Source organism: Phaseolus vulgaris, chromosome 1, assembly GCF_000499845.2.
Source record: "Phaseolus vulgaris cultivar G19833 chromosome 1, P. vulgaris v2.0, whole genome shotgun sequence".
In the NCBI taxonomy this organism is placed as follows: domain Eukaryota; kingdom Viridiplantae; phylum Streptophyta; class Magnoliopsida; order Fabales; family Fabaceae; genus Phaseolus; species Phaseolus vulgaris.
In genome coordinates this window covers 340,839-359,169 of record NC_023759.2, presented here as the reverse complement: position 1 = coordinate 359,169, position 18,331 = coordinate 340,839, and the positions used below count along the sequence as shown (strand labels likewise).

Here is an 18,331-nt window from a genome sequence, read left to right as displayed (position 1 = left end):
TTACGAGTTAAACTGAATTCAAACCAATGAATAAGATTATCTGGTTTTCTAACTCATTTTGATTTAAAATATCGACCATTTTACATATTTTTATTGATTTATTGTATTAAAAAATTAATCATATAAATTATCCTTTGATTCTTTTATAAAGCCAAATAATGAATCTAATATAGATAAAACTTAATTACTTTAATTAATAAAATTATAGTTGTCCTAAATTCACGTTTCTTGAATTTTTCCATGACACCAATAAGACATGTATTGTTATTTATTTTTCAAACACTTTTCCTAATTTTAACTCTTCCACATTTACCATTAACATGATTATTCTTTTCATTTCTATTATTTTAACTCTTCTGTATTATCTATTTTTTTTACAATATATAATATCAAATTGATTAACTAATTGAATCACAACTAACTCAAATTTAATTGATTTCTTTAACAAATTTAATATTTAGCTTAAATTTGATTAAAGAATTGACTTTTACAAATCAAATTTCAAGTATTCTATTTTCAAGTTGGTGTGGTCAGTGTCATGGTGTACTTGAAGTAGTACTTAAAAAAAGTGAGAGATAAATACCATAGTGTACTTTTATTGAAAATCCAAATAAAATAAATAGGAATAAATTCTCATAATAAGAGATACACAATCTTAAGTATAATAATTAGGAGGAACTTCAACATAACATAAAAAAAAAAAAAAAATCTTTCTTAAATTTATAATTTCCCCAAAAATTATTACTCCAGAAAGTACCACACACAGAAAGTACCATCTTCACCAACTCTTCATTTTTCTCTCTCTCTCTCACATAGTTCCTTCTCTTCATCATATATTCTTTCTTTCCTCACTGTTCATATGAGTGTCACCAACCCTAACATTCTCTTCTCTCAACATATCTCATCGTGTTTAAGAGTTTTTCTATTGTTTAAAAATAGTTATTTACAAAAACAATTTCACAAAAATAACTTCATTATTTCAATAAATAAATTACTTTTACATGTTATAGATATAAACACTGATGTAATGCATTTCAGAGAAACTAAAAAATGGCTAACATTTTATTAAAAATTTCAATCAATCCAAATACTTTGAAATGCACTAATTTGATACTGAAGAACAACACGAGCAGAAATCAGAAGTACCCTTTTATGCCATTACACTAAGAAAAAAACATAGTTTATTCACATAAACCTTCCAACCACTATTTACATATCATCATCATATACACGTCTTTTTTAGTAAAAAAGAAAAAAAAAAACAAAGAACTACAAACTGCAGAGAAGTATGCACATATAAGGAACGTTATATCTATAATGGAGCAACAAAATTAACTTCCACACTCTCTCTATATATATATATATGTATATTTATTTATATATATGTATGTAAATATTTGAACCTAACTAATAAAAAAAAGGGCAAAAACAAGAAGAAAAGAAAAAAGCAAAAAAAAAAGTAATTAACAAAACCCCTCTTTTTTTTGTTGATGATGAGGGATTCAGTGATCACAAAGTTGTGTGAGGAAGATTCTGCGGGAGCCTGAAGCGAACCTGCGATGCCGGCGAGCGAACGGCGACGCCATGCCAGCAGATGCCGCCCTTGCAGGGCTCGTGCGCGTGATGCGGCGGCGATGGCGGCGGAGAGTGATCGGCGGCGAAGGCGTACGTGGCCTTACGAGAGACGTCCCAGGTGAGCGTGGCGACGAGAATGAGCGCGACGGTCGCAGTGGAAACGAGGAGGACGAAGGCGCCGCCGAAGCTTCGTCCACACGCGAAGCCGTACAGCTTGATGCAGGCGATCACCGCCACATAGAGCACCGTTAGGTTACTCACTACAGCATCAGACACAGCCATAGAAAGAGAAAAATGTTTGTGTGTGTGTGGGTCGATCTGTGTGTGGATGTGGCTTTAATGCGTCGTCGTCTTGGGAATGTTTCAGGTTTTAACTTTTAATTATAAGCCCCTATGATCATGAAATTACGATAATGGGTCCCTCTTGTCTCATATCTCACCCTAATTATCACAAACATCAAATTTACGTCATAATATTTTTACCTAATTATTCCCATTCGAATCTACCTTTAATAATACGTCTAATAATTAAACATTAATACATTTATTATAGTAAAACTTTATTTAATTACAAAATCAAATTAATAATGCTTCAGTATTTTTACTTGTATAGTTTAAGGAGCACCTGTGACTCGACGTATAATTGTTGACGTGTTAGTAGTGATCTTTTGATCGTTTTTCGATAAAAATATCTCATATAATATAAATTTCTGTTGTAATTATTTTATCAGTTGTAACTGTTTTATCAATTGTAACGTACTGTTTTATCAACTGTAACTGTTTTATCAGTTATAACTGTTTTATCAATTATAACTTTTTTTTCCTTCAATATTGATGCTTCAAATGTTCACCTGAAAAAAATATTCTAACACAAGTAAGTACTCTTATTTTTAAGTTAGTTATAGTTAATGAAAAAAGGCACATTACTTTTTTATAAAAAAAAATCTTATTTATAAACTTAGTCATGTTGTTAATATTAATTTTTTATACTTTATTAATACCTTAGTGTATTCTTTGAAGTGTCCTATACCGAAATAGTTTATCCAATATTTTTCATAATTACAAATTAGAAATGCTAAAAACACATGCCCAAATATATTTTTCTAGTACACTTTTATTTAATATGCTATTTAAAAAAATGTTTTTTATTTAACTGTTATTTATAAAAATTAATTATATCCTTGTTTTTAATAATCTCTATATTCAATGTTATGTAAAAATCAAGATAAATTTAAAGCATTAAAAAAAAATGTGGAAAAGAGTGTGTTGCGATTTTGATGGCGTGGTTATTTACTACAACCACATCGAGCTTATCTACTTCGATTTGCAGAACAAGGAGATCCGAACATATCCACTGTTTCGTAACTTATCGTGGTGTTATTATCGTACACAACCGCCGATTTTTAAACTCCAACGATATAATGCCACGTGTTTCTCATGTCTGTTTTCTTCTGACGTGGCGTTTTCTTTTTTTGCTTTTTGGGATTCGTACACCGTTTCCTTTTATTTACCGTATTCTGCTTCTGTCGTTTGTTGTTAAGGTACTTATACTTTTCGCAAGTATAACTATCATGTCTGCTTTTTTATACCAAGACTTCACAATATAATCATGCCTTTAACCGATGCCTACGTCACGAATAAACAAATAATATTATTTTTTATTAAAATTTAAGAACAAATTTAGCTTATACCACATAAAACTTGTTTAGAGTTGAATATGTAAATTAGTTTATACGAATTTATTATACTTAATTATTACTTTTTTTTAATCTGTTTTTTTGACCTTGTTTGGGTGGTTGTGATAACACCCTAGCCCTAACCCTCAACATCACCGTCACCGTCACCCACCGATCGTGAACCACCTTCCCTTTTAATATCGTGATTCTTGGATGCTCTTTTCATTTATGATTTCTCAGATCCAACTTCATTCTTTAGTGAGAAACTCAACGTCTTTCTCTTTTCATGCTTGTTAATCCATTCTAAGCTTTACCCTTTGCGTCCACAACAATTGAATTTTATGTATTATTGAAGACTAGAATCTGCATTCATCAGTGTCATTAGATAATGATGTGTTATATCGAATTGGTTAGAGATAAAAATATTTGTATAATATATAATTAGTTGTAAAATTTATTTTGTAAGTGGATTTTATAATATTGAGTTAAGTTTAAAATTTACTTTTTTAATATGTTATCAGAGTTTATTTTAACAAGAGTTCGTTAAACTTATAAACTCACTCGTTATCGGATCATCACAATATATATTCTCACACAAGTTAAATGGTTTCCACGTAAAAATGTATATTAAAAATCTTATTGTTATCGAACGAGGTTGAAACCAAGAGAATGATTGTCTTTTTTTCTCAGTTGGTCAGTTTGCTCCTCTTTCCTCTATATAAACTCCTCGTACTCCTTTTGCCTTTCTACTTCTCATCTTAGGGAATTTCAAGGTCGAATGGTGTCTACAAAAGGTATTATGATGCTCAAGTGAGATTTTGGTATTCGACACTTGATATATTTTGTGTATAATGATAATGCATATGATTTTTGAAATCTGTATCTATTTATATGATTATCATGAATCCTTTGTTATTGAGTTAGATTAAGAATATGAACTATAGTTAAAACATATTACCTAATATTTAGTTATTGATTAACTTTACTAATCTTCTTGGAATATGATGGTGTTGGTTGATTTTAACCGAATATTGAACTTTTATCAGATTTGAGTGGTACAAATATCAATAAAAAAATAAATTGATTTTATAAAATTATATTAGATTTAAACTCCAAACGATCCACAACAATATTTTTGCGATTGTATGAAGAAATAAGAGCCAGTTTATTTGTGGTATATTTTCTCAGAAACTAATTTGGTAGGGGCATGGCATTAGTCTGTTTGGCTGTCTCGTCTATAATAAATTTTATGAAAATTATTTACATGGTGTAGGCCTAAACAAGGGGTTATATTATTATACTAATAACTTTGGATTACGATGCTCCAACTTCATCTCTTATATTCTTCAATATATTAATTTAGTACACAAGTAATTAATGTGAAGTCTACTCGATAAGATAGTTGTTGAATAAAAAAGTTTCTGCTTTGACACATTCTTAACATCAATTTAATCTTTTATTCTATAACCATTTTAGGTGCTAATTCTAGACACTTTTGTATCTTGGGAATTATTTTTCAAGATTTGAACATGTGAAAGATTTAACTTTTTATTTATGCGTTTCAAAAAACTAACATTAATCGATTCTTATAATTTTAGTGCACAATGATAATTTTTACTGCGAGAGATTACAGAATGATTAATTTAGAATCATTAAAAACTAATTTTAAATTACATGTTATTGAATATATATCTCAAAATATATTTTATTTGAATGCTTCCGGGACGTGTAATTTTAATTTTTTTAACATATTTTAAATTGTATATTTTTCAAAATATAAAAAAATAATAATTTATAATAGAAGGTGTAAGAAGAAATTGTGAAAGTCAAGTAGCAATTTCCTTTTCCCTTTCCCATTTTCGTTGCAAACACAACCCAGGAATTTCTTTCTGCACCTCCATAGTTTCTTCCAGCACTTATTGTTATTTAAAAATATCTTTCTGAATTTATATTTCAAATTTTATAATTCGAAAGTCATTTTCAGAATTTAAATTCACTTCTGAATTATAGAATTTGAAAACCAACTTTTGTATTCTGAATTTTATAATTTAAAAGTCATTAAAATGCACAAATTCTCTCACAAAGAGATTCACGAGAGTCATTTTTATTTCATTAAGGATAAAATGAATTTTTAAAATAAATTGTGGAGGTGCAAGAAGAAATAATAGAGGTGCAGGAAGAACCTCTCCATAACCCATTTTGTTTGTCCATTTGTTTGTGTAATTTTTGTTTCGGCCCAAGGAAAATTCCTTTTGTCAGTAGCTACTTGAGCCCATTTTCGTAACGTGAATGTTGGTTTAAATTAGTCGTATAAGAATTTAAAAGACATATCTTCCTATTTAACGTTACATAATTTTATAAAACTTCCATTTTAATACATCTAAAACACAGTCGTATAGGATAACTGTCTTATAATTATCTAAGTTGTGTTGTAAATTTTAAATAAATAATTTATAAATAAAATATATATTTTATACTAAGATTTAATATAAAAATTGAATAAGGAGGAGGAAAGTTATTACGTTTTTCGACGTAAAAAAGAAAATATATAACCAATAAGAAGCTGCCGTATTAGAGAAAATTAGAGAAAATAACTAACATTTCCGAAATGGTAATGGTGGAGTTGCACTTTGGAGTCGTCTGGTGGGACCATCTCCTACACTACTCGCAAATTCCACGTCGAATGAACAAGAGAGAGCCAATAGAATAATGCCACGCGTCAGAACTTGGATTTGAAACCGTTAGATTGTCCACGCTGGCGGAACGGAGGTCTTGGTAGCAATGAAGCTCCCCGTAACAAACACGGGGAAACCTATAGCTGAGTCATATATAAATAAACCATCTAAACGCAGATGCGAAACCAATCCAAACTAAACGGATCTCTTCTTCACTGGTGGAAGCTACTAGAAGCATTGTGTGTGTGCGCACTGCGATGAGGAAGTGGACGGTTGCTTCCGTTCTCCTTCTACTCTCTCTCCTCTTTCTCTTTGCAGATCAAGGTACGCCACTTCACCATTCACTCTTGTTTTCTTCGTGTATCACTTCGTTTTCGAATTCGTTTACGCATCGTATTTTGCTTTCCGTAGGTCGAAAGTTTCAGGCGAATGCCGCGGGCGATTCCGACGAGCTTGTAGATCCGCCGAAGGTGGAGGACAAGATCGGCGCTGTTCCTCATGGCCTTTCCACCGATTCAGATGTCGTCAAAAGGTATGCGCTGTTCTCTCTCTAACTTTCGGTTTCTTGTTTTGGCGTCTGAACGCGTGTTATTGTGATTTTAAGGGAGGCGGAGTCGATCTCGAAGAGATCTCTTCGGAGCTCCGCGGAGAAGTTTGAGTTCCAAGCGGAAGTTTCACGGCTCATGGATATTATCATCAACTCTCTCTACAGTAACAAGGATATCTTCCTCAGAGAGTTGATTTCCAATGCTTCTGACGTAAGGCTTTGTTTATTAATTTAAATTAATTTAGTAAACAGTTGCATTTCAATTTTAGCGTCCGGACTCGAATGAATTGTTGTTAATGACAAATGATGCATGCGTTTTAGGCTTTGGACAAGATTAGGTTCCTCTCTCTCACGGACAAGGAGGTTCTGGGAGAAGGTGATAACACCAAGCTTGATATTCGGGTTAGTACTGCTAGCATCTATTAATTATTATTATTATTTTGAAGATTTTTTTTTATATAATGTTTATGATGGCAGTATAAGAAATGAATGGCGGTGTTGTATTGTTTTGTAACTAAACTGAAACATGTTGATGTTTCAGATTAAGTTAGACAAGGAAAAGAAAATTCTCTCGATCCGAGACCGGGGTATTGGTATGACAAAGGAGGATTTGATTAAGAATTTGGGGACAATTGCTAAATCTGGAACTTCAGGTACGTATGTTGTGGCATTTGCTGATGTAATTTTGTTGTGATATGGTTAGGATGGTGTTAATTGGAACTGTGTGTTGTTGATTCAGCCTTTGTTGAGAAAATGCAAACAAGTGGAGATCTCAATCTGATTGGGCAGTTTGGTGTCGGCTTTTACTCTGTGTATCTCGTGGCTGACTACGTTGAAGTCGTTAGCAAGCATAACGATGATAAGCAGTATGTCTTTTAAGACATGATATTGTTTTTCTAATCAGTAAATGTTGAACGCGTTGTTTTTTGTTTATTTGTAATCCAGTTGACTAACTTGGAAATTATTCGATTCTCAGGTATGTATGGGAATCAAAAGCTGACGGAGCTTTTGCAATTTCGGAAGATACATGGAACGAACCTCTTGGACGAGGAACCGAAATTAGACTACACCTCAAAGAAGAGGCTGGGGAGTACTTGGAGGAATCTAAACTGAAAGTATGCACCAAACTATTACCTTAATTATTATAACTTTTTTGAGTTTAAAATATCACGTCTTCTTGTTTACGGCGCATAAGTAGTATAATCTATATGTCAGCATTATGTAGTTTGCATTTACTTGAAAGTATAGTGCTATTGATTTTCACTGGGTAAATATGCAATATTAAGTAGGGCGCTGGGTTTATATGAAGTGTTGCACTTGTAAAATGCTTGAGTTCTCACTAGTTAAAGTAACATTTTCAGTCCAAGTAAATATTTATATGGATTATGATTTTGGCAGCACAAATCCGGTGTGCATTTATAGTTGCGAAAAGGATAAGGAAAACAGGATTGACATGATTTAATATTCGTTGTTTTAGTTAATGACTATTCTCAATACGAAAGAAGTCAATATCTTGCTAAATATGATTTGATAACTGTTTTTTTCACAGGAATTGGTGAAGAGGTACTCTGAATTTATTAACTTCCCTATCTATATCTGGGCAAGCAAAGAGGTTGATGTGGAGGTTCCCGCAGATGAAGATGAATCCGGCGATGAAGATGATTCTGGTATGTATATTTTAAAGAATTCAGCTGGATCTTTCCATTTGTAACCTGTCTCAATATGATGTTTCAGTGTCTGTTCATTCTTGTATATTATGGTAATTTAAGATTCTTACCTTGTTTTCTTCCTTAAACAGCTTATGGCAGCTCCAAAGAGGAAACCGAAGACGAAGATGCGGATAAAGGTGAAGATGACGAAGACAAAAAGCCTAAGACAAAGACAGTGAAGGAAACAACTTACGAATGGGAACTTCTAAATGATGTGAAAGCTATATGGCTGAGGAATCCAAAGGAGGTTACAGAGGAAGAATACACCAAATTCTACCACTCTCTTGCCAAGGTAATATTTGCATGTTCATTTCTTATGTGATACTTCAAGGTAATCTGTAGCTAAATTTCCTTCACTCCGAGTTTGTTAATATTCATAAAGTTGTGGATTTATCTGTGTGCAGGATTTCAATGATGAGAAACCTCTATCGTGGAGTCACTTCACTGCCGAAGGTGATGTAGAGTTCAAGGCAGTCCTGTTTGTACCACCCAAGGCACCTCAAGATTTATACGAGAGCTATTATAACGCAAACAAATCCAACCTGAAGTTGTATGTTAGACGAGTGTTCATTTCAGACGAGTTTGATGAACTGTTGCCCAAGTACCTAAACTTCTTGAGGGTAGGCATCACTGTGCCTTGTTATTGGACATAAATATATTTATGAGGATCAGAGTAATTTTTTGTTAATGTTATTTTTGACATTGGGAGCAGGGTCTTGTTGATTCTGACACATTACCACTTAATGTATCGCGAGAGATGCTTCAACAACATAATAGTCTAAAGACAATCAAGAAGAAACTTATCAGGAAAGCCCTTGATATGATCCGTAGGATTGCTGATGAGGATCCCGACGAGTCCACAGACAAAGAAAAGAAAGGTATGGTGTTAAATTATGGGCTCCATCTTATTCCTTTTCATGGGCTAAGGTTGACCAAAACGTGTATCAGTTCTACAATTCTAGGCTTGCTGTGTGTCAAACAGTCGAATTGTTATCGTTTATTCTTGCGGGGGTGGTGGTGAAATGATGTTGTCATTTTTCTTTAATTGTATAAGTGGCTTCTTGAATTCTATTCGTTGACTTCGCACTTCCATCTATCTTAAATATTTATGCAGAAAATGCATCCTCTGACAAGGATGAGAAGAAAGGTCAATATGTCAAGTTCTGGAACGAGTTCGGTAAATCCATTAAACTTGGTATCATCGAGGATGCCACTAACAGAAATCGGTTGGCAAAATTGCTCAGATTTGAGAGGTATATTAATTCTGCATGTAATAACTAAACTCGGTAGTGTTATTTCCTCGTTTTCGTTAGGTAACATTTTGCTGATGCCTGTAACTCTTACAGCACCACGTCTGACGGTAAATTGACATCCCTGGATCAGTACATATCTAGAATGAAAGCTGGGCAGAAGGACATCTTTTACATAACTGGAACCAACAAAGAACAACTGGAAAAATCTCCATTCCTTGAGCGGCTTAAGAAGAAAAATTTTGAGGTGCAATTAAAATCAATTTATTTTAATGCAAAAATGTTACTTCCAGAAATTGTATTTTTTCTTTCTTTGGAAACTTTTGTCTCTGTTCTGCTGAGGAAAGACGATCTCATTGATTTGATGTCTTCTAACTGTATTTTCTTTTAAACTTGGTACAGGTTATTTTCTTCACGGATCCAGTTGATGAATACTTGATGCAATACCTGATGGATTATGAAGATAAAAAGTTCCAAAATGTGTCCAAGGAGGGTTTGAAACTTGGGAAGGATACTAAAAACAAGGAACTGAAGGAATCCTTTAAGGATCTTACCAAGTGGTGGAAAAGTTCTCTTTCCAAGGACAATGTCGATGATGTGAAGATATCCAACCGATTGGATAACACTCCTTGTGTAGTGGTGACATCAAAATATGGTTGGAGTGCAAACATGGAGCGAATCATGCAGTCTCAAACTTTGTCAGATGCTAGCAAGCAAGCATACATGCGTGGCAAGAGGGTGCTTGAGATCAATCCTAGGCACCCTATTATCAAGGAGCTCCGCGAGAGAGTAGTAAAGAACCCCGAGGTATTCATTCTTAGATTTCAATGTTTCCTGTCACTTGAGACGATTAAGGTTTATTTGTTGACACAATGGGCTAACTTTTCAGGATGAGGGTGTAAAACAAACAGCACAGCTGATGTACCAGACTGCACTCTTCGAAAGTGGCTTCCTGCTTGATGATCCCAAGGATTTTACTTCCCGTATTTATGATTCAGTGAAGACTAGCTTGGACATCAGTCCTGAAGCAACAGTTGAAGAGGAAGATGACACCGAAGCGGAGGCTGAAAGTGAGGCAAAACAAGATACTCCAAAGCCTGATGAAGTTGATGATGATGTCGACGATACCAAAGACGAGTTGTAGATTTGCATCACATCCTCTATTTATTGACGGTGCTGTCGGTTTCCCTTTCTTTTTCATGCTTTAGCTATTAAGATAGACCGTACAAGCTTATGTAGTATGAATTTTGTTTTCATAACTTTTTAAAGGATACCTTAGTGTAATCATCTTATGCGCTCGAATTTTGCACTACCACCCTATTAGTCTTAACACAATTTTCACTTCCAAAAAACTTTCCTTACTTCTCTTTCCCATCATCAACGTTGTCAAAATGCAATATGAGAGGGTGTGAGAGATAAATTTGAACCATATAATTGTTCTCCAACGTGAAAAGTTAAGAGTAAATTATGAAGTCTCGTGACTTTCTTAAAAGAAAAAACGTATTAAGTGAAAGGAGCCTTTATAACGAAACGAAAGGGTGAAAGAAACACATTTGGATTACTCGAATAAAGGCATTAGAAAGTTAAGTCATCATATCATATAATTATTTGAAAATGTTGTTTTGACTTGGTGATTTAATTCTAACTATATTCATGAATAATTTAGAATTCTTTTTCCTTCACATTCTCATATAAATTTTTTCTCTCTAATGTTAGCAACATTCCTTTATTTAAACAGGTTAATTGCTTAGAATTAGTTTATGTTAATTCTTCCTGCACGCAATGAAGGGTGACATGTACCCAATCCACTTTTAAATTTCTAAAATTGTCCTTTTGAAATACAATAAAAGTGTTTCAAAATCTGAAAGCGAAAAAGAATTTCAAAATCCAGAAAAATGTTTTAAAAATCTAAATCTAGAAATGTTTTGAAAAAGAGATTCCAAAATGTATTTTGAGCTGCACCCCATTATATTTAAAGATATTTTTGTCATTTTGCATAAACAGCAGGTGCAAGTTCAAATTTCATTGGTTGCAGGAAGTAAATATTATTGCTTCTAATGACAAAATGTGGCCCAAATGTTGAATGTGTCTAGGACTACAAGAGGGCTGTTTCTTCCTGCACCTCCATATATTCTTCTCCCACCTCCATACATTTTCATATTTCCAAACCCTCAGTAATATTATGGATTACGTAATTCGGAAGTCTTTTTCAAATTCGTAATTAGTTTCTGAATTACATAATTCAGAAACCTTTTTTCAAATGCATGATTAGTTTTCAGATTATGTAATTCAGAAGTCTTTTTTAGCTTTCGGATTACGTAATCCAGAAGTCTATTTCCAAATGCATGTCCGGACTATATAATCCAGAAGCTACTTTATGGAGGTGGCACAAGAAGGTTAAAAAGATATTTTTCATGTTGTGTATGGGATGCGAGAAGAACATATGGAGGTGCAGGAAGAAACAGTCCTACAAGATTGCCCACCTCCATAAAAGTTTACGTTTACCCAAGAACTTTGGCCCAAAAGGAATTAAACGTTCCTAATGTAATAAATGTCTAATTCCAAAATGTTTCCATATATTGAACTACCATATTAAAAATAATAAGTAATAGAAATTTAAAGTAAATTGCGGTCCCCAAATTTCTTCTCCCACCTTCCATAACACCCCCAAATGTTAGCAAATAAATATCAGTCAGCCTTTCCTTATATATTCTCTCCAATTTTCTATTCACTTTTTCTTCAGCAAATATTCATTCAAAGTAAAATATTGTGCACTAACTAATAAATGGAAAAGGATCAACTACATTAAGACGTTACCATCTAATCTTTTATAAGCCTCAAAACTTCTAATGATTTAATGAACTAAATAAGCATTAACCGTTGCATTTCGTCAAATAAATACGTATAATCCTAACTGACGTTTCTCTTGTTTAATCGACACAAATATATGATAGTTAGGGATGAAATTTTATGCATAATTATTTTAAAATTGTGCTGATAGGGACATTGTAAAAGAGAGCACAGTAAGTAAATCTCAATGGGACTAAATCTTGAAATGTACAACACTTGAATAAGCCATTACATCATCATCAAGGTTTCAAAGAACTCCACTGCTTAAAAAACCATCATTGAGTTGTTTAATCAAACTAGCTACGTGCCTTTGAACAGAACCGAGTGCGTTTAGCATCAGCATTAGTTCAGCAATAAGTGGCTATGTCTCTTTGCTAGACAATATAATTGCATATCCCATTGTTTTGCCAACCCAAATGACACGGTTCCAAGCTTAAAATACCCTCAAAGTTGCCTTTAACTGGTTAGTAGAGTACCAACCATGTTACTCAAATTCTAAGTCAAGCAAAGCATAGAAAACACTACTTTTCATATTCTGCTACATCACTTTCTATTTGAATAATGGCAATCCATGTATGAAAAACCCCCTTTTGCTGGTGGGGTGCACATGATTCTGATTGCAATTGCTTTCCAGTTAAAATGATTGTGAAAGAGAATTCATTGAGAGGTTTTGTACCATTTACCATGAGACTTAGTTACCCTAAAAAATGTCACCTAGCACTTTTTTGCACTATGAGTATTGCAAAGAGAAGAAGATTAGCACAGTGAGTGTAACAATGAATGGCAAGGGACACGAATGAGAGTTGGATGAGAGTCCAGTGAAAAAGTTGGGAAACCATGGACTGTTAACTATCAATGGCATCTCCCCTGTCCCTGTTTCTGACCCAATTCCAGTTGGAGGAGGTGGTGAATCCCTTGCAGATTTTTGGCTGCACGTAAACACAAAACACTTTTGTTATTCCTAAAATAATTTATTAATTACATCAATTATTTATACCAAAAAGAAATATAGGATTATGGGTATAAACCATATTAAAGAATCTGATGGCGATATTATTTTAATGAATTTTTAAGAAGGAATTGTGAGAATTTCGAAGAGTCAACATATAAATAAAAGAAAAACATTTACTATGAAGTTGATAGAAAATAAGGTTAGATGTAACAGTAGCAGAAAAGAGAAATAATATATATACGAGAGAACTTATAAGAAAGATGACAGATAACACATTCGATTGAAAGTACACTTATTTTTAATAATGTTTTAGGTTTAAGGTTGTCAAAACTCTTATTTAAAACATACTCTTATTTTTAGATTTTAGATTTTGAAAATATTTGGAACAAAATGGTACATTATTTATGAATAAGGAAACAATCCAACGAAAATATGCTGTAATAGATTCGAATTGCTTGGCCTCTTATTTTGCAAGCAACTCTCTTTTCTTTTTGTGTTCCTCAAGCAAATATAGTTTCGACATTAACTTGTGCGACACTAAAAGGTCACTATAACTAGAAAACAAAAAAGTTAGTAACTACCATATCACTCCAATTTTAATAAAACGGTGGCATATTATTATAATGATGATTATTGCAACATTAACACTGAAAGCATAAAGAAAGAAATGGCACTGAAAAGAAAACAAACAAATAAAAAAATAATTGATGAAATTAATAGTTAGATGCAGAATCTCCTTACCTTGTGGTTGAAGGGCAGAATGTAATGGTATAATCAGCTCCCGTACACGTAAACGTACTCGTAGCGTCGTCGTATGCGTAGCTATACGATTTCGGACACGCGGATTTGAATACCTGCGAATAAATCGAAGGCTTGCATGTCGCGGGTGAACCGTACGCGCCGCTGCAGCAATACTCGGGGCTCCGAAACGCCTCGCAGGCGCTCCTACACGCGGCGCGATCCGCCACGCGTAACTCGTTGGGGCACCGTTGGTTCAGGTCCGCAGCGCACCCGGTAGACCCGCACGTACCTGATCCGCCACTGGGCTCCACAATTAACGGCAAGTTGTAACCGTCAACGAGACTCACATCGTAAAAGTCCTGCGTGCCCGAACCCGACCCGACCGTGAACTCCGCCAATGTGGCGGGTGGGCTTGCCCCGCCCCCGTTGCATTCTACCTGATTGGAGCCACAGTCTCCGGTTGTGCAACTACCCTGTTGGGTATTCGGGTCAAAATTGCACCCGGTTCTTCCCCAGAATCTTCCCGACCAATTCGGCGGCGCGTGGAAGATCCTTGACCCACCCGGTTGGAGTTGAAACCCGGTTGAATCCAATCCGGAGCTCCCTGCATTGGCCAAAATCCCAGGCCACACTGTGTAATCACATTTGTTTATAAGAGTAAATGTTGCACCTGAAGCACCTATTATCCAATGATGCAAATTTTAGAAACAAGTTATGTTATGCAAAAGATTTAACCAATGAAGAATGAAATAATGAATTACCTTTGAAAATGAAAACCCAGATGAGAGCAATGTGTATGCAGAAGCAATCCATTCGCAATGTGATTGATGAATGGAAGAAGAGAATGTTCTTGCATGAAATGAAGCAATGGAATATGATAATAAAGTCTTAGATTTTGTGATGAATAGATATAGATATATAGATACTATAGATTAATCCATAAAGAATATTAGGTGGAGTAAAACCCACTATAAGTTGCTGAGTCCTAAGTAAAAGATTAAGCTAAAGGGTATAATATTTTTATCTGGTTTTTTACTGCATGTTGCTATGATTCTTATAGGATTTAATCAACCAACGTATATAAGGGGCAAAGTATATTATTATGTAATTAATTAAAGGGAGTTGCTTAATTAATTAAGGTCACTCTCACTTTTTATAGTGGCTAAGAGATTCGATTCTTCTTCTATCTTCTTTCTTTCTTCTGTCTTTCATTTTTCTCTCAGCCAAGGAACTCTCACATCAGATTTTTTTTCCAAGTGTGTTGTTGAAGTAATTATTATTAATAATAATAAACTTATTATATATAATAATTTATACTTAAATAATAGCATCAAAATTCTTTAGAGTATTTTGTATAAACATTTTTCTGTGCTAACTTTCAGTTTCAGTTACTTTGAAAGCATCTTACTGTTATGTTTGGTGACAATTTTACCTAACATAATTCTAAGAATCTCCTCCTTTTTAACCCTGTTGCCTCTTCATTTTTTTCCAATGTTTTTTTGTTTTAAATAATCTATGACTTTCTACCATGGAATTGGATTCTCAATTACTGCATAAATGGAAAACTATTATCTTTAGTTGGGTTTAAACTAACTTTTTTTTTATCTATGTATGTTTTGTTTTTTATTTTTTAATTATTATTTATATTTATTTAATTAAAAAAAATTATAGTAAGCTTTTATAAAGAAAATTAACCTTTTTATTAATAAATGTTGTATTAAAATCCATTGTCAAGTATTGTTAGTGTTGATGATATGTAATGACGCGTTGAATTGCTTTTAATTATGGACTAACATTATTGAATATATAAAATTGAGTTTTTTTTTCTGAATAAAATATAAAAACACGCAAAGCACTTTGCTAAAACAGGACTTAAGAAACTAAGATTTTTGCATACTTTTTTTCTTTTCTTTTCTTTATTTTTCTTTTTATTTGCTGTCCTTTATAGACTGATGCATGCTAAATAACAACTAAAAATAAGATAATTAAATCAATCCTTAGGCTTAAGATCACGTTTAAGATTCATCTCATAGTGAATAATGATGAAAAAAAATATTGCATATATATATATATATATACATTTGTTAATAAAAATGAAAAAAAATATCAATATTTCAAAATTTGTCCAACAATATTAATTTATTCATTAATTGATTAAGAAAGCTATTATAAATAAGATACTAAACTAAACAGTTGAACAAAAGCTATGATAATTTATTAAATTTAGTTGTAAAATGAATATGAATCTTTTTTTTAACAAAAGTTAATGCACCAATGTGAAATAAAGTAGTATTTCTTTAAAATTTCTATAACTTATACCATCGTTGTACTTCTTCTAAATTAAATTAGGGATAGAAGATTATTTATTTGATTTTAAAAAATGTTAGAAAAGAATAAGCAGTTTTCTCAAAATTTTGGACAAAACTTAAAAGAGATTAAATTAATTCTTTTAATAAAATAACAAATAAAAATTTAATTTTCTATTTATAAATTTGTAACTTTTATATTTATTCTTCATTTATTTAAAACTCTTCTCTTTTTTATGTTTTATTATTACACTGTCCTCAAAAACCAACTAATCATTTCTCCCATTAAAAAACAAGCTAGAAAATGGAAATAGGACTTTCATCACGAAAAAATTACATGTATTATTTTTTTATTCTCAAAGTAAAAAATAGATCAATAACTATATTTTTTAAGAATAATTTTTCAGATTACTTTTCATTTTTTTAAGTATGTCAAACTCAGGGTATTAACGGATTTTTAATGTGACAGTTTATAATAATTGATTTGCAATTTTATTATTTGAACATCAAAATATTTGACACTATAAGTGGTATTATATATTATATATACACACACATAAAAAAGAAAAAAAACTTTTGTTATCAATGTGCATCTACTTTCCAGTAGAATATTTTTCACAGTATATACTTGGTATAGTGAAGTGTATAGTATTCATAATGGTACTATTGTAACATTTTGTTTCATTTATATACCTGTGACATAAATTAATACAAAAAGTACCGTATCTATATTTTAATTAATAGAAATGATTATAATCTACTTCTTGGTTCTATTGAAATTTAGATATGGGTAAAATTAATTATTTATTTTATTAAAAATTGATATAAATAAGATATCATATTATTATTGATCATAAAACCCATGATACATTCTCGAAACATATAAGTCAGGATGGCCGAGTGGTCTAAGGCGCCAGACTCAAGTTCTGGTCCTCGTTTGAGGGCGTGGGTTCAAATCCCACTTCTGACATTTTTCATTTAAGTTATTATGAAATAATTTTTTTTTTTACTTTACAATTTTCTTCATATTTAAAAAAGTAATATAATAAAACTATATATTACTATCTACATTTTTTTGCATATACACATACTAAAAATACTTCTTAAAATTAAAGGATATTATTTTGTAATAAACTTATGTAGAAAAAACATGCCGTAATATATATTTGATAATACTATACAGTATTCAGAACGATGTTACTATAATTTTTATTATTTTTATCAGCACTATAGTAATACTTTTTTTTATCAGTAATATAATAATAAGATTAATCTTATAAATGCGGGAATTAAAAGAAAACTAATATAAATAAGATATTTATTAAATAATAAAATAATAGCAAAAATGAAGCAATAAAATCAGAACTTTATGATAATTTATTAAAAATTTGATTTTAAATACATATTTTTAAAATTATATATAGTGTTTGTCTCATACATATGTGTGTGTATATATAACAAATATTAATGCACCCGTTCAACTGAAATAAATCAGTATTTTTTATAAATCTGAAGATCCTAATATTAGTGTTTATTTTAATTAAATTAAGGATGAATCAATAGCTATTTAATTTATTTTAGTTTAAATAATACCTACTTTGAAGAGGATTGAAGTAAACTATTTTTACAAAAATGTTAACATTAAGGACAGGATTTGTGCGTTTTAAATTTCTAAACTCATAAATTTAAATCACAACTTTGGTTCTAAAATTTACATTTTTTTCCAGTTTTCCTATACAAAACTACTGTAGTTATTTAAGGTGTTACACTCAAGCTTTTCTTTTAAGAAAACAATTCAAATAGTTTTTTAAAAATTTAACTTTTATAATTTGCTTCAATTAAATTTCTTTTATCGTTTAATATGTTACGTTCAAATTCTGTTTTATTTTTCTCTGATAAAAAAATATACAATTTCGTAATATATATCAAAAGCATAGATAAAATATGACATTTAATGTTCTTAATTATTTAAAATTAATAATCTTTGGTGATGACACTTGACAATTCTTTAATCATATCATTGTGTGTATTCAGTCATGCCTGAAATTTG

General features: G+C 31.8%; 3 protein-coding genes and 1 non-coding gene across 4 annotated transcripts; 2 read left to right on the top strand and 2 right to left on the bottom strand.

The window, feature by feature from the left end:
• Positions 1–1,158: 1,158 nt before the first annotated feature.
• LOC137816321 (uncharacterized) lies at positions 1,159–1,977 on the bottom strand. The gene has a single exon (XM_068619416.1). The coding sequence runs from the start codon at positions 1,855–1,857 to the stop codon at positions 1,510–1,512; it is 348 nt and encodes a 115-aa protein (XP_068475517.1). The 5' UTR covers positions 1,858–1,977; the 3' UTR covers positions 1,159–1,509.
• A 3,860-nt stretch (positions 1,978–5,837) lies between these two features.
• Positions 5,838–10,904, top strand: LOC137816326 (endoplasmin homolog). Its single transcript, XM_068619421.1, has 15 exons — positions 5,838–6,250; positions 6,338–6,458; positions 6,531–6,684; positions 6,795–6,875; positions 7,015–7,126; positions 7,213–7,339; positions 7,450–7,588; positions 8,023–8,140; positions 8,272–8,474; positions 8,587–8,802; positions 8,895–9,060; positions 9,297–9,435; positions 9,529–9,679; positions 9,835–10,239; positions 10,322–10,904. Exons 1-15 carry the CDS (start codon positions 6,184–6,186, stop codon positions 10,574–10,576), a joined length of 2,454 nt encoding a protein of 817 aa, XP_068475522.1. The 5' UTR covers positions 5,838–6,183; the 3' UTR covers positions 10,577–10,904.
• Positions 10,905–12,389: 1,485 nt separating this feature from the next.
• On the bottom strand, positions 12,390–14,903 carry LOC137816320 (thaumatin-like protein 1). The gene is made up of 3 exons (XM_068619415.1): positions 14,737–14,903; positions 13,976–14,654; positions 12,390–13,211 (listed from the first exon to the last, which is right to left on the bottom strand). Exons 1-3 carry the CDS (start codon positions 14,786–14,788, stop codon positions 13,013–13,015), a joined length of 930 nt encoding a protein of 309 aa, XP_068475516.1. The 5' UTR covers positions 14,789–14,903; the 3' UTR covers positions 12,390–13,012.
• Positions 14,904–17,167: 2,264 nt separating this feature from the next.
• On the top strand, positions 17,168–17,251 carry TRNAL-CAA (transfer RNA leucine (anticodon CAA)). Its single transcript has one exon. It is a non-coding gene; the product is annotated as a tRNA-Leu (tRNA).
• The last annotated feature ends 1,080 nt before the right edge of the window (positions 17,252–18,331 follow it).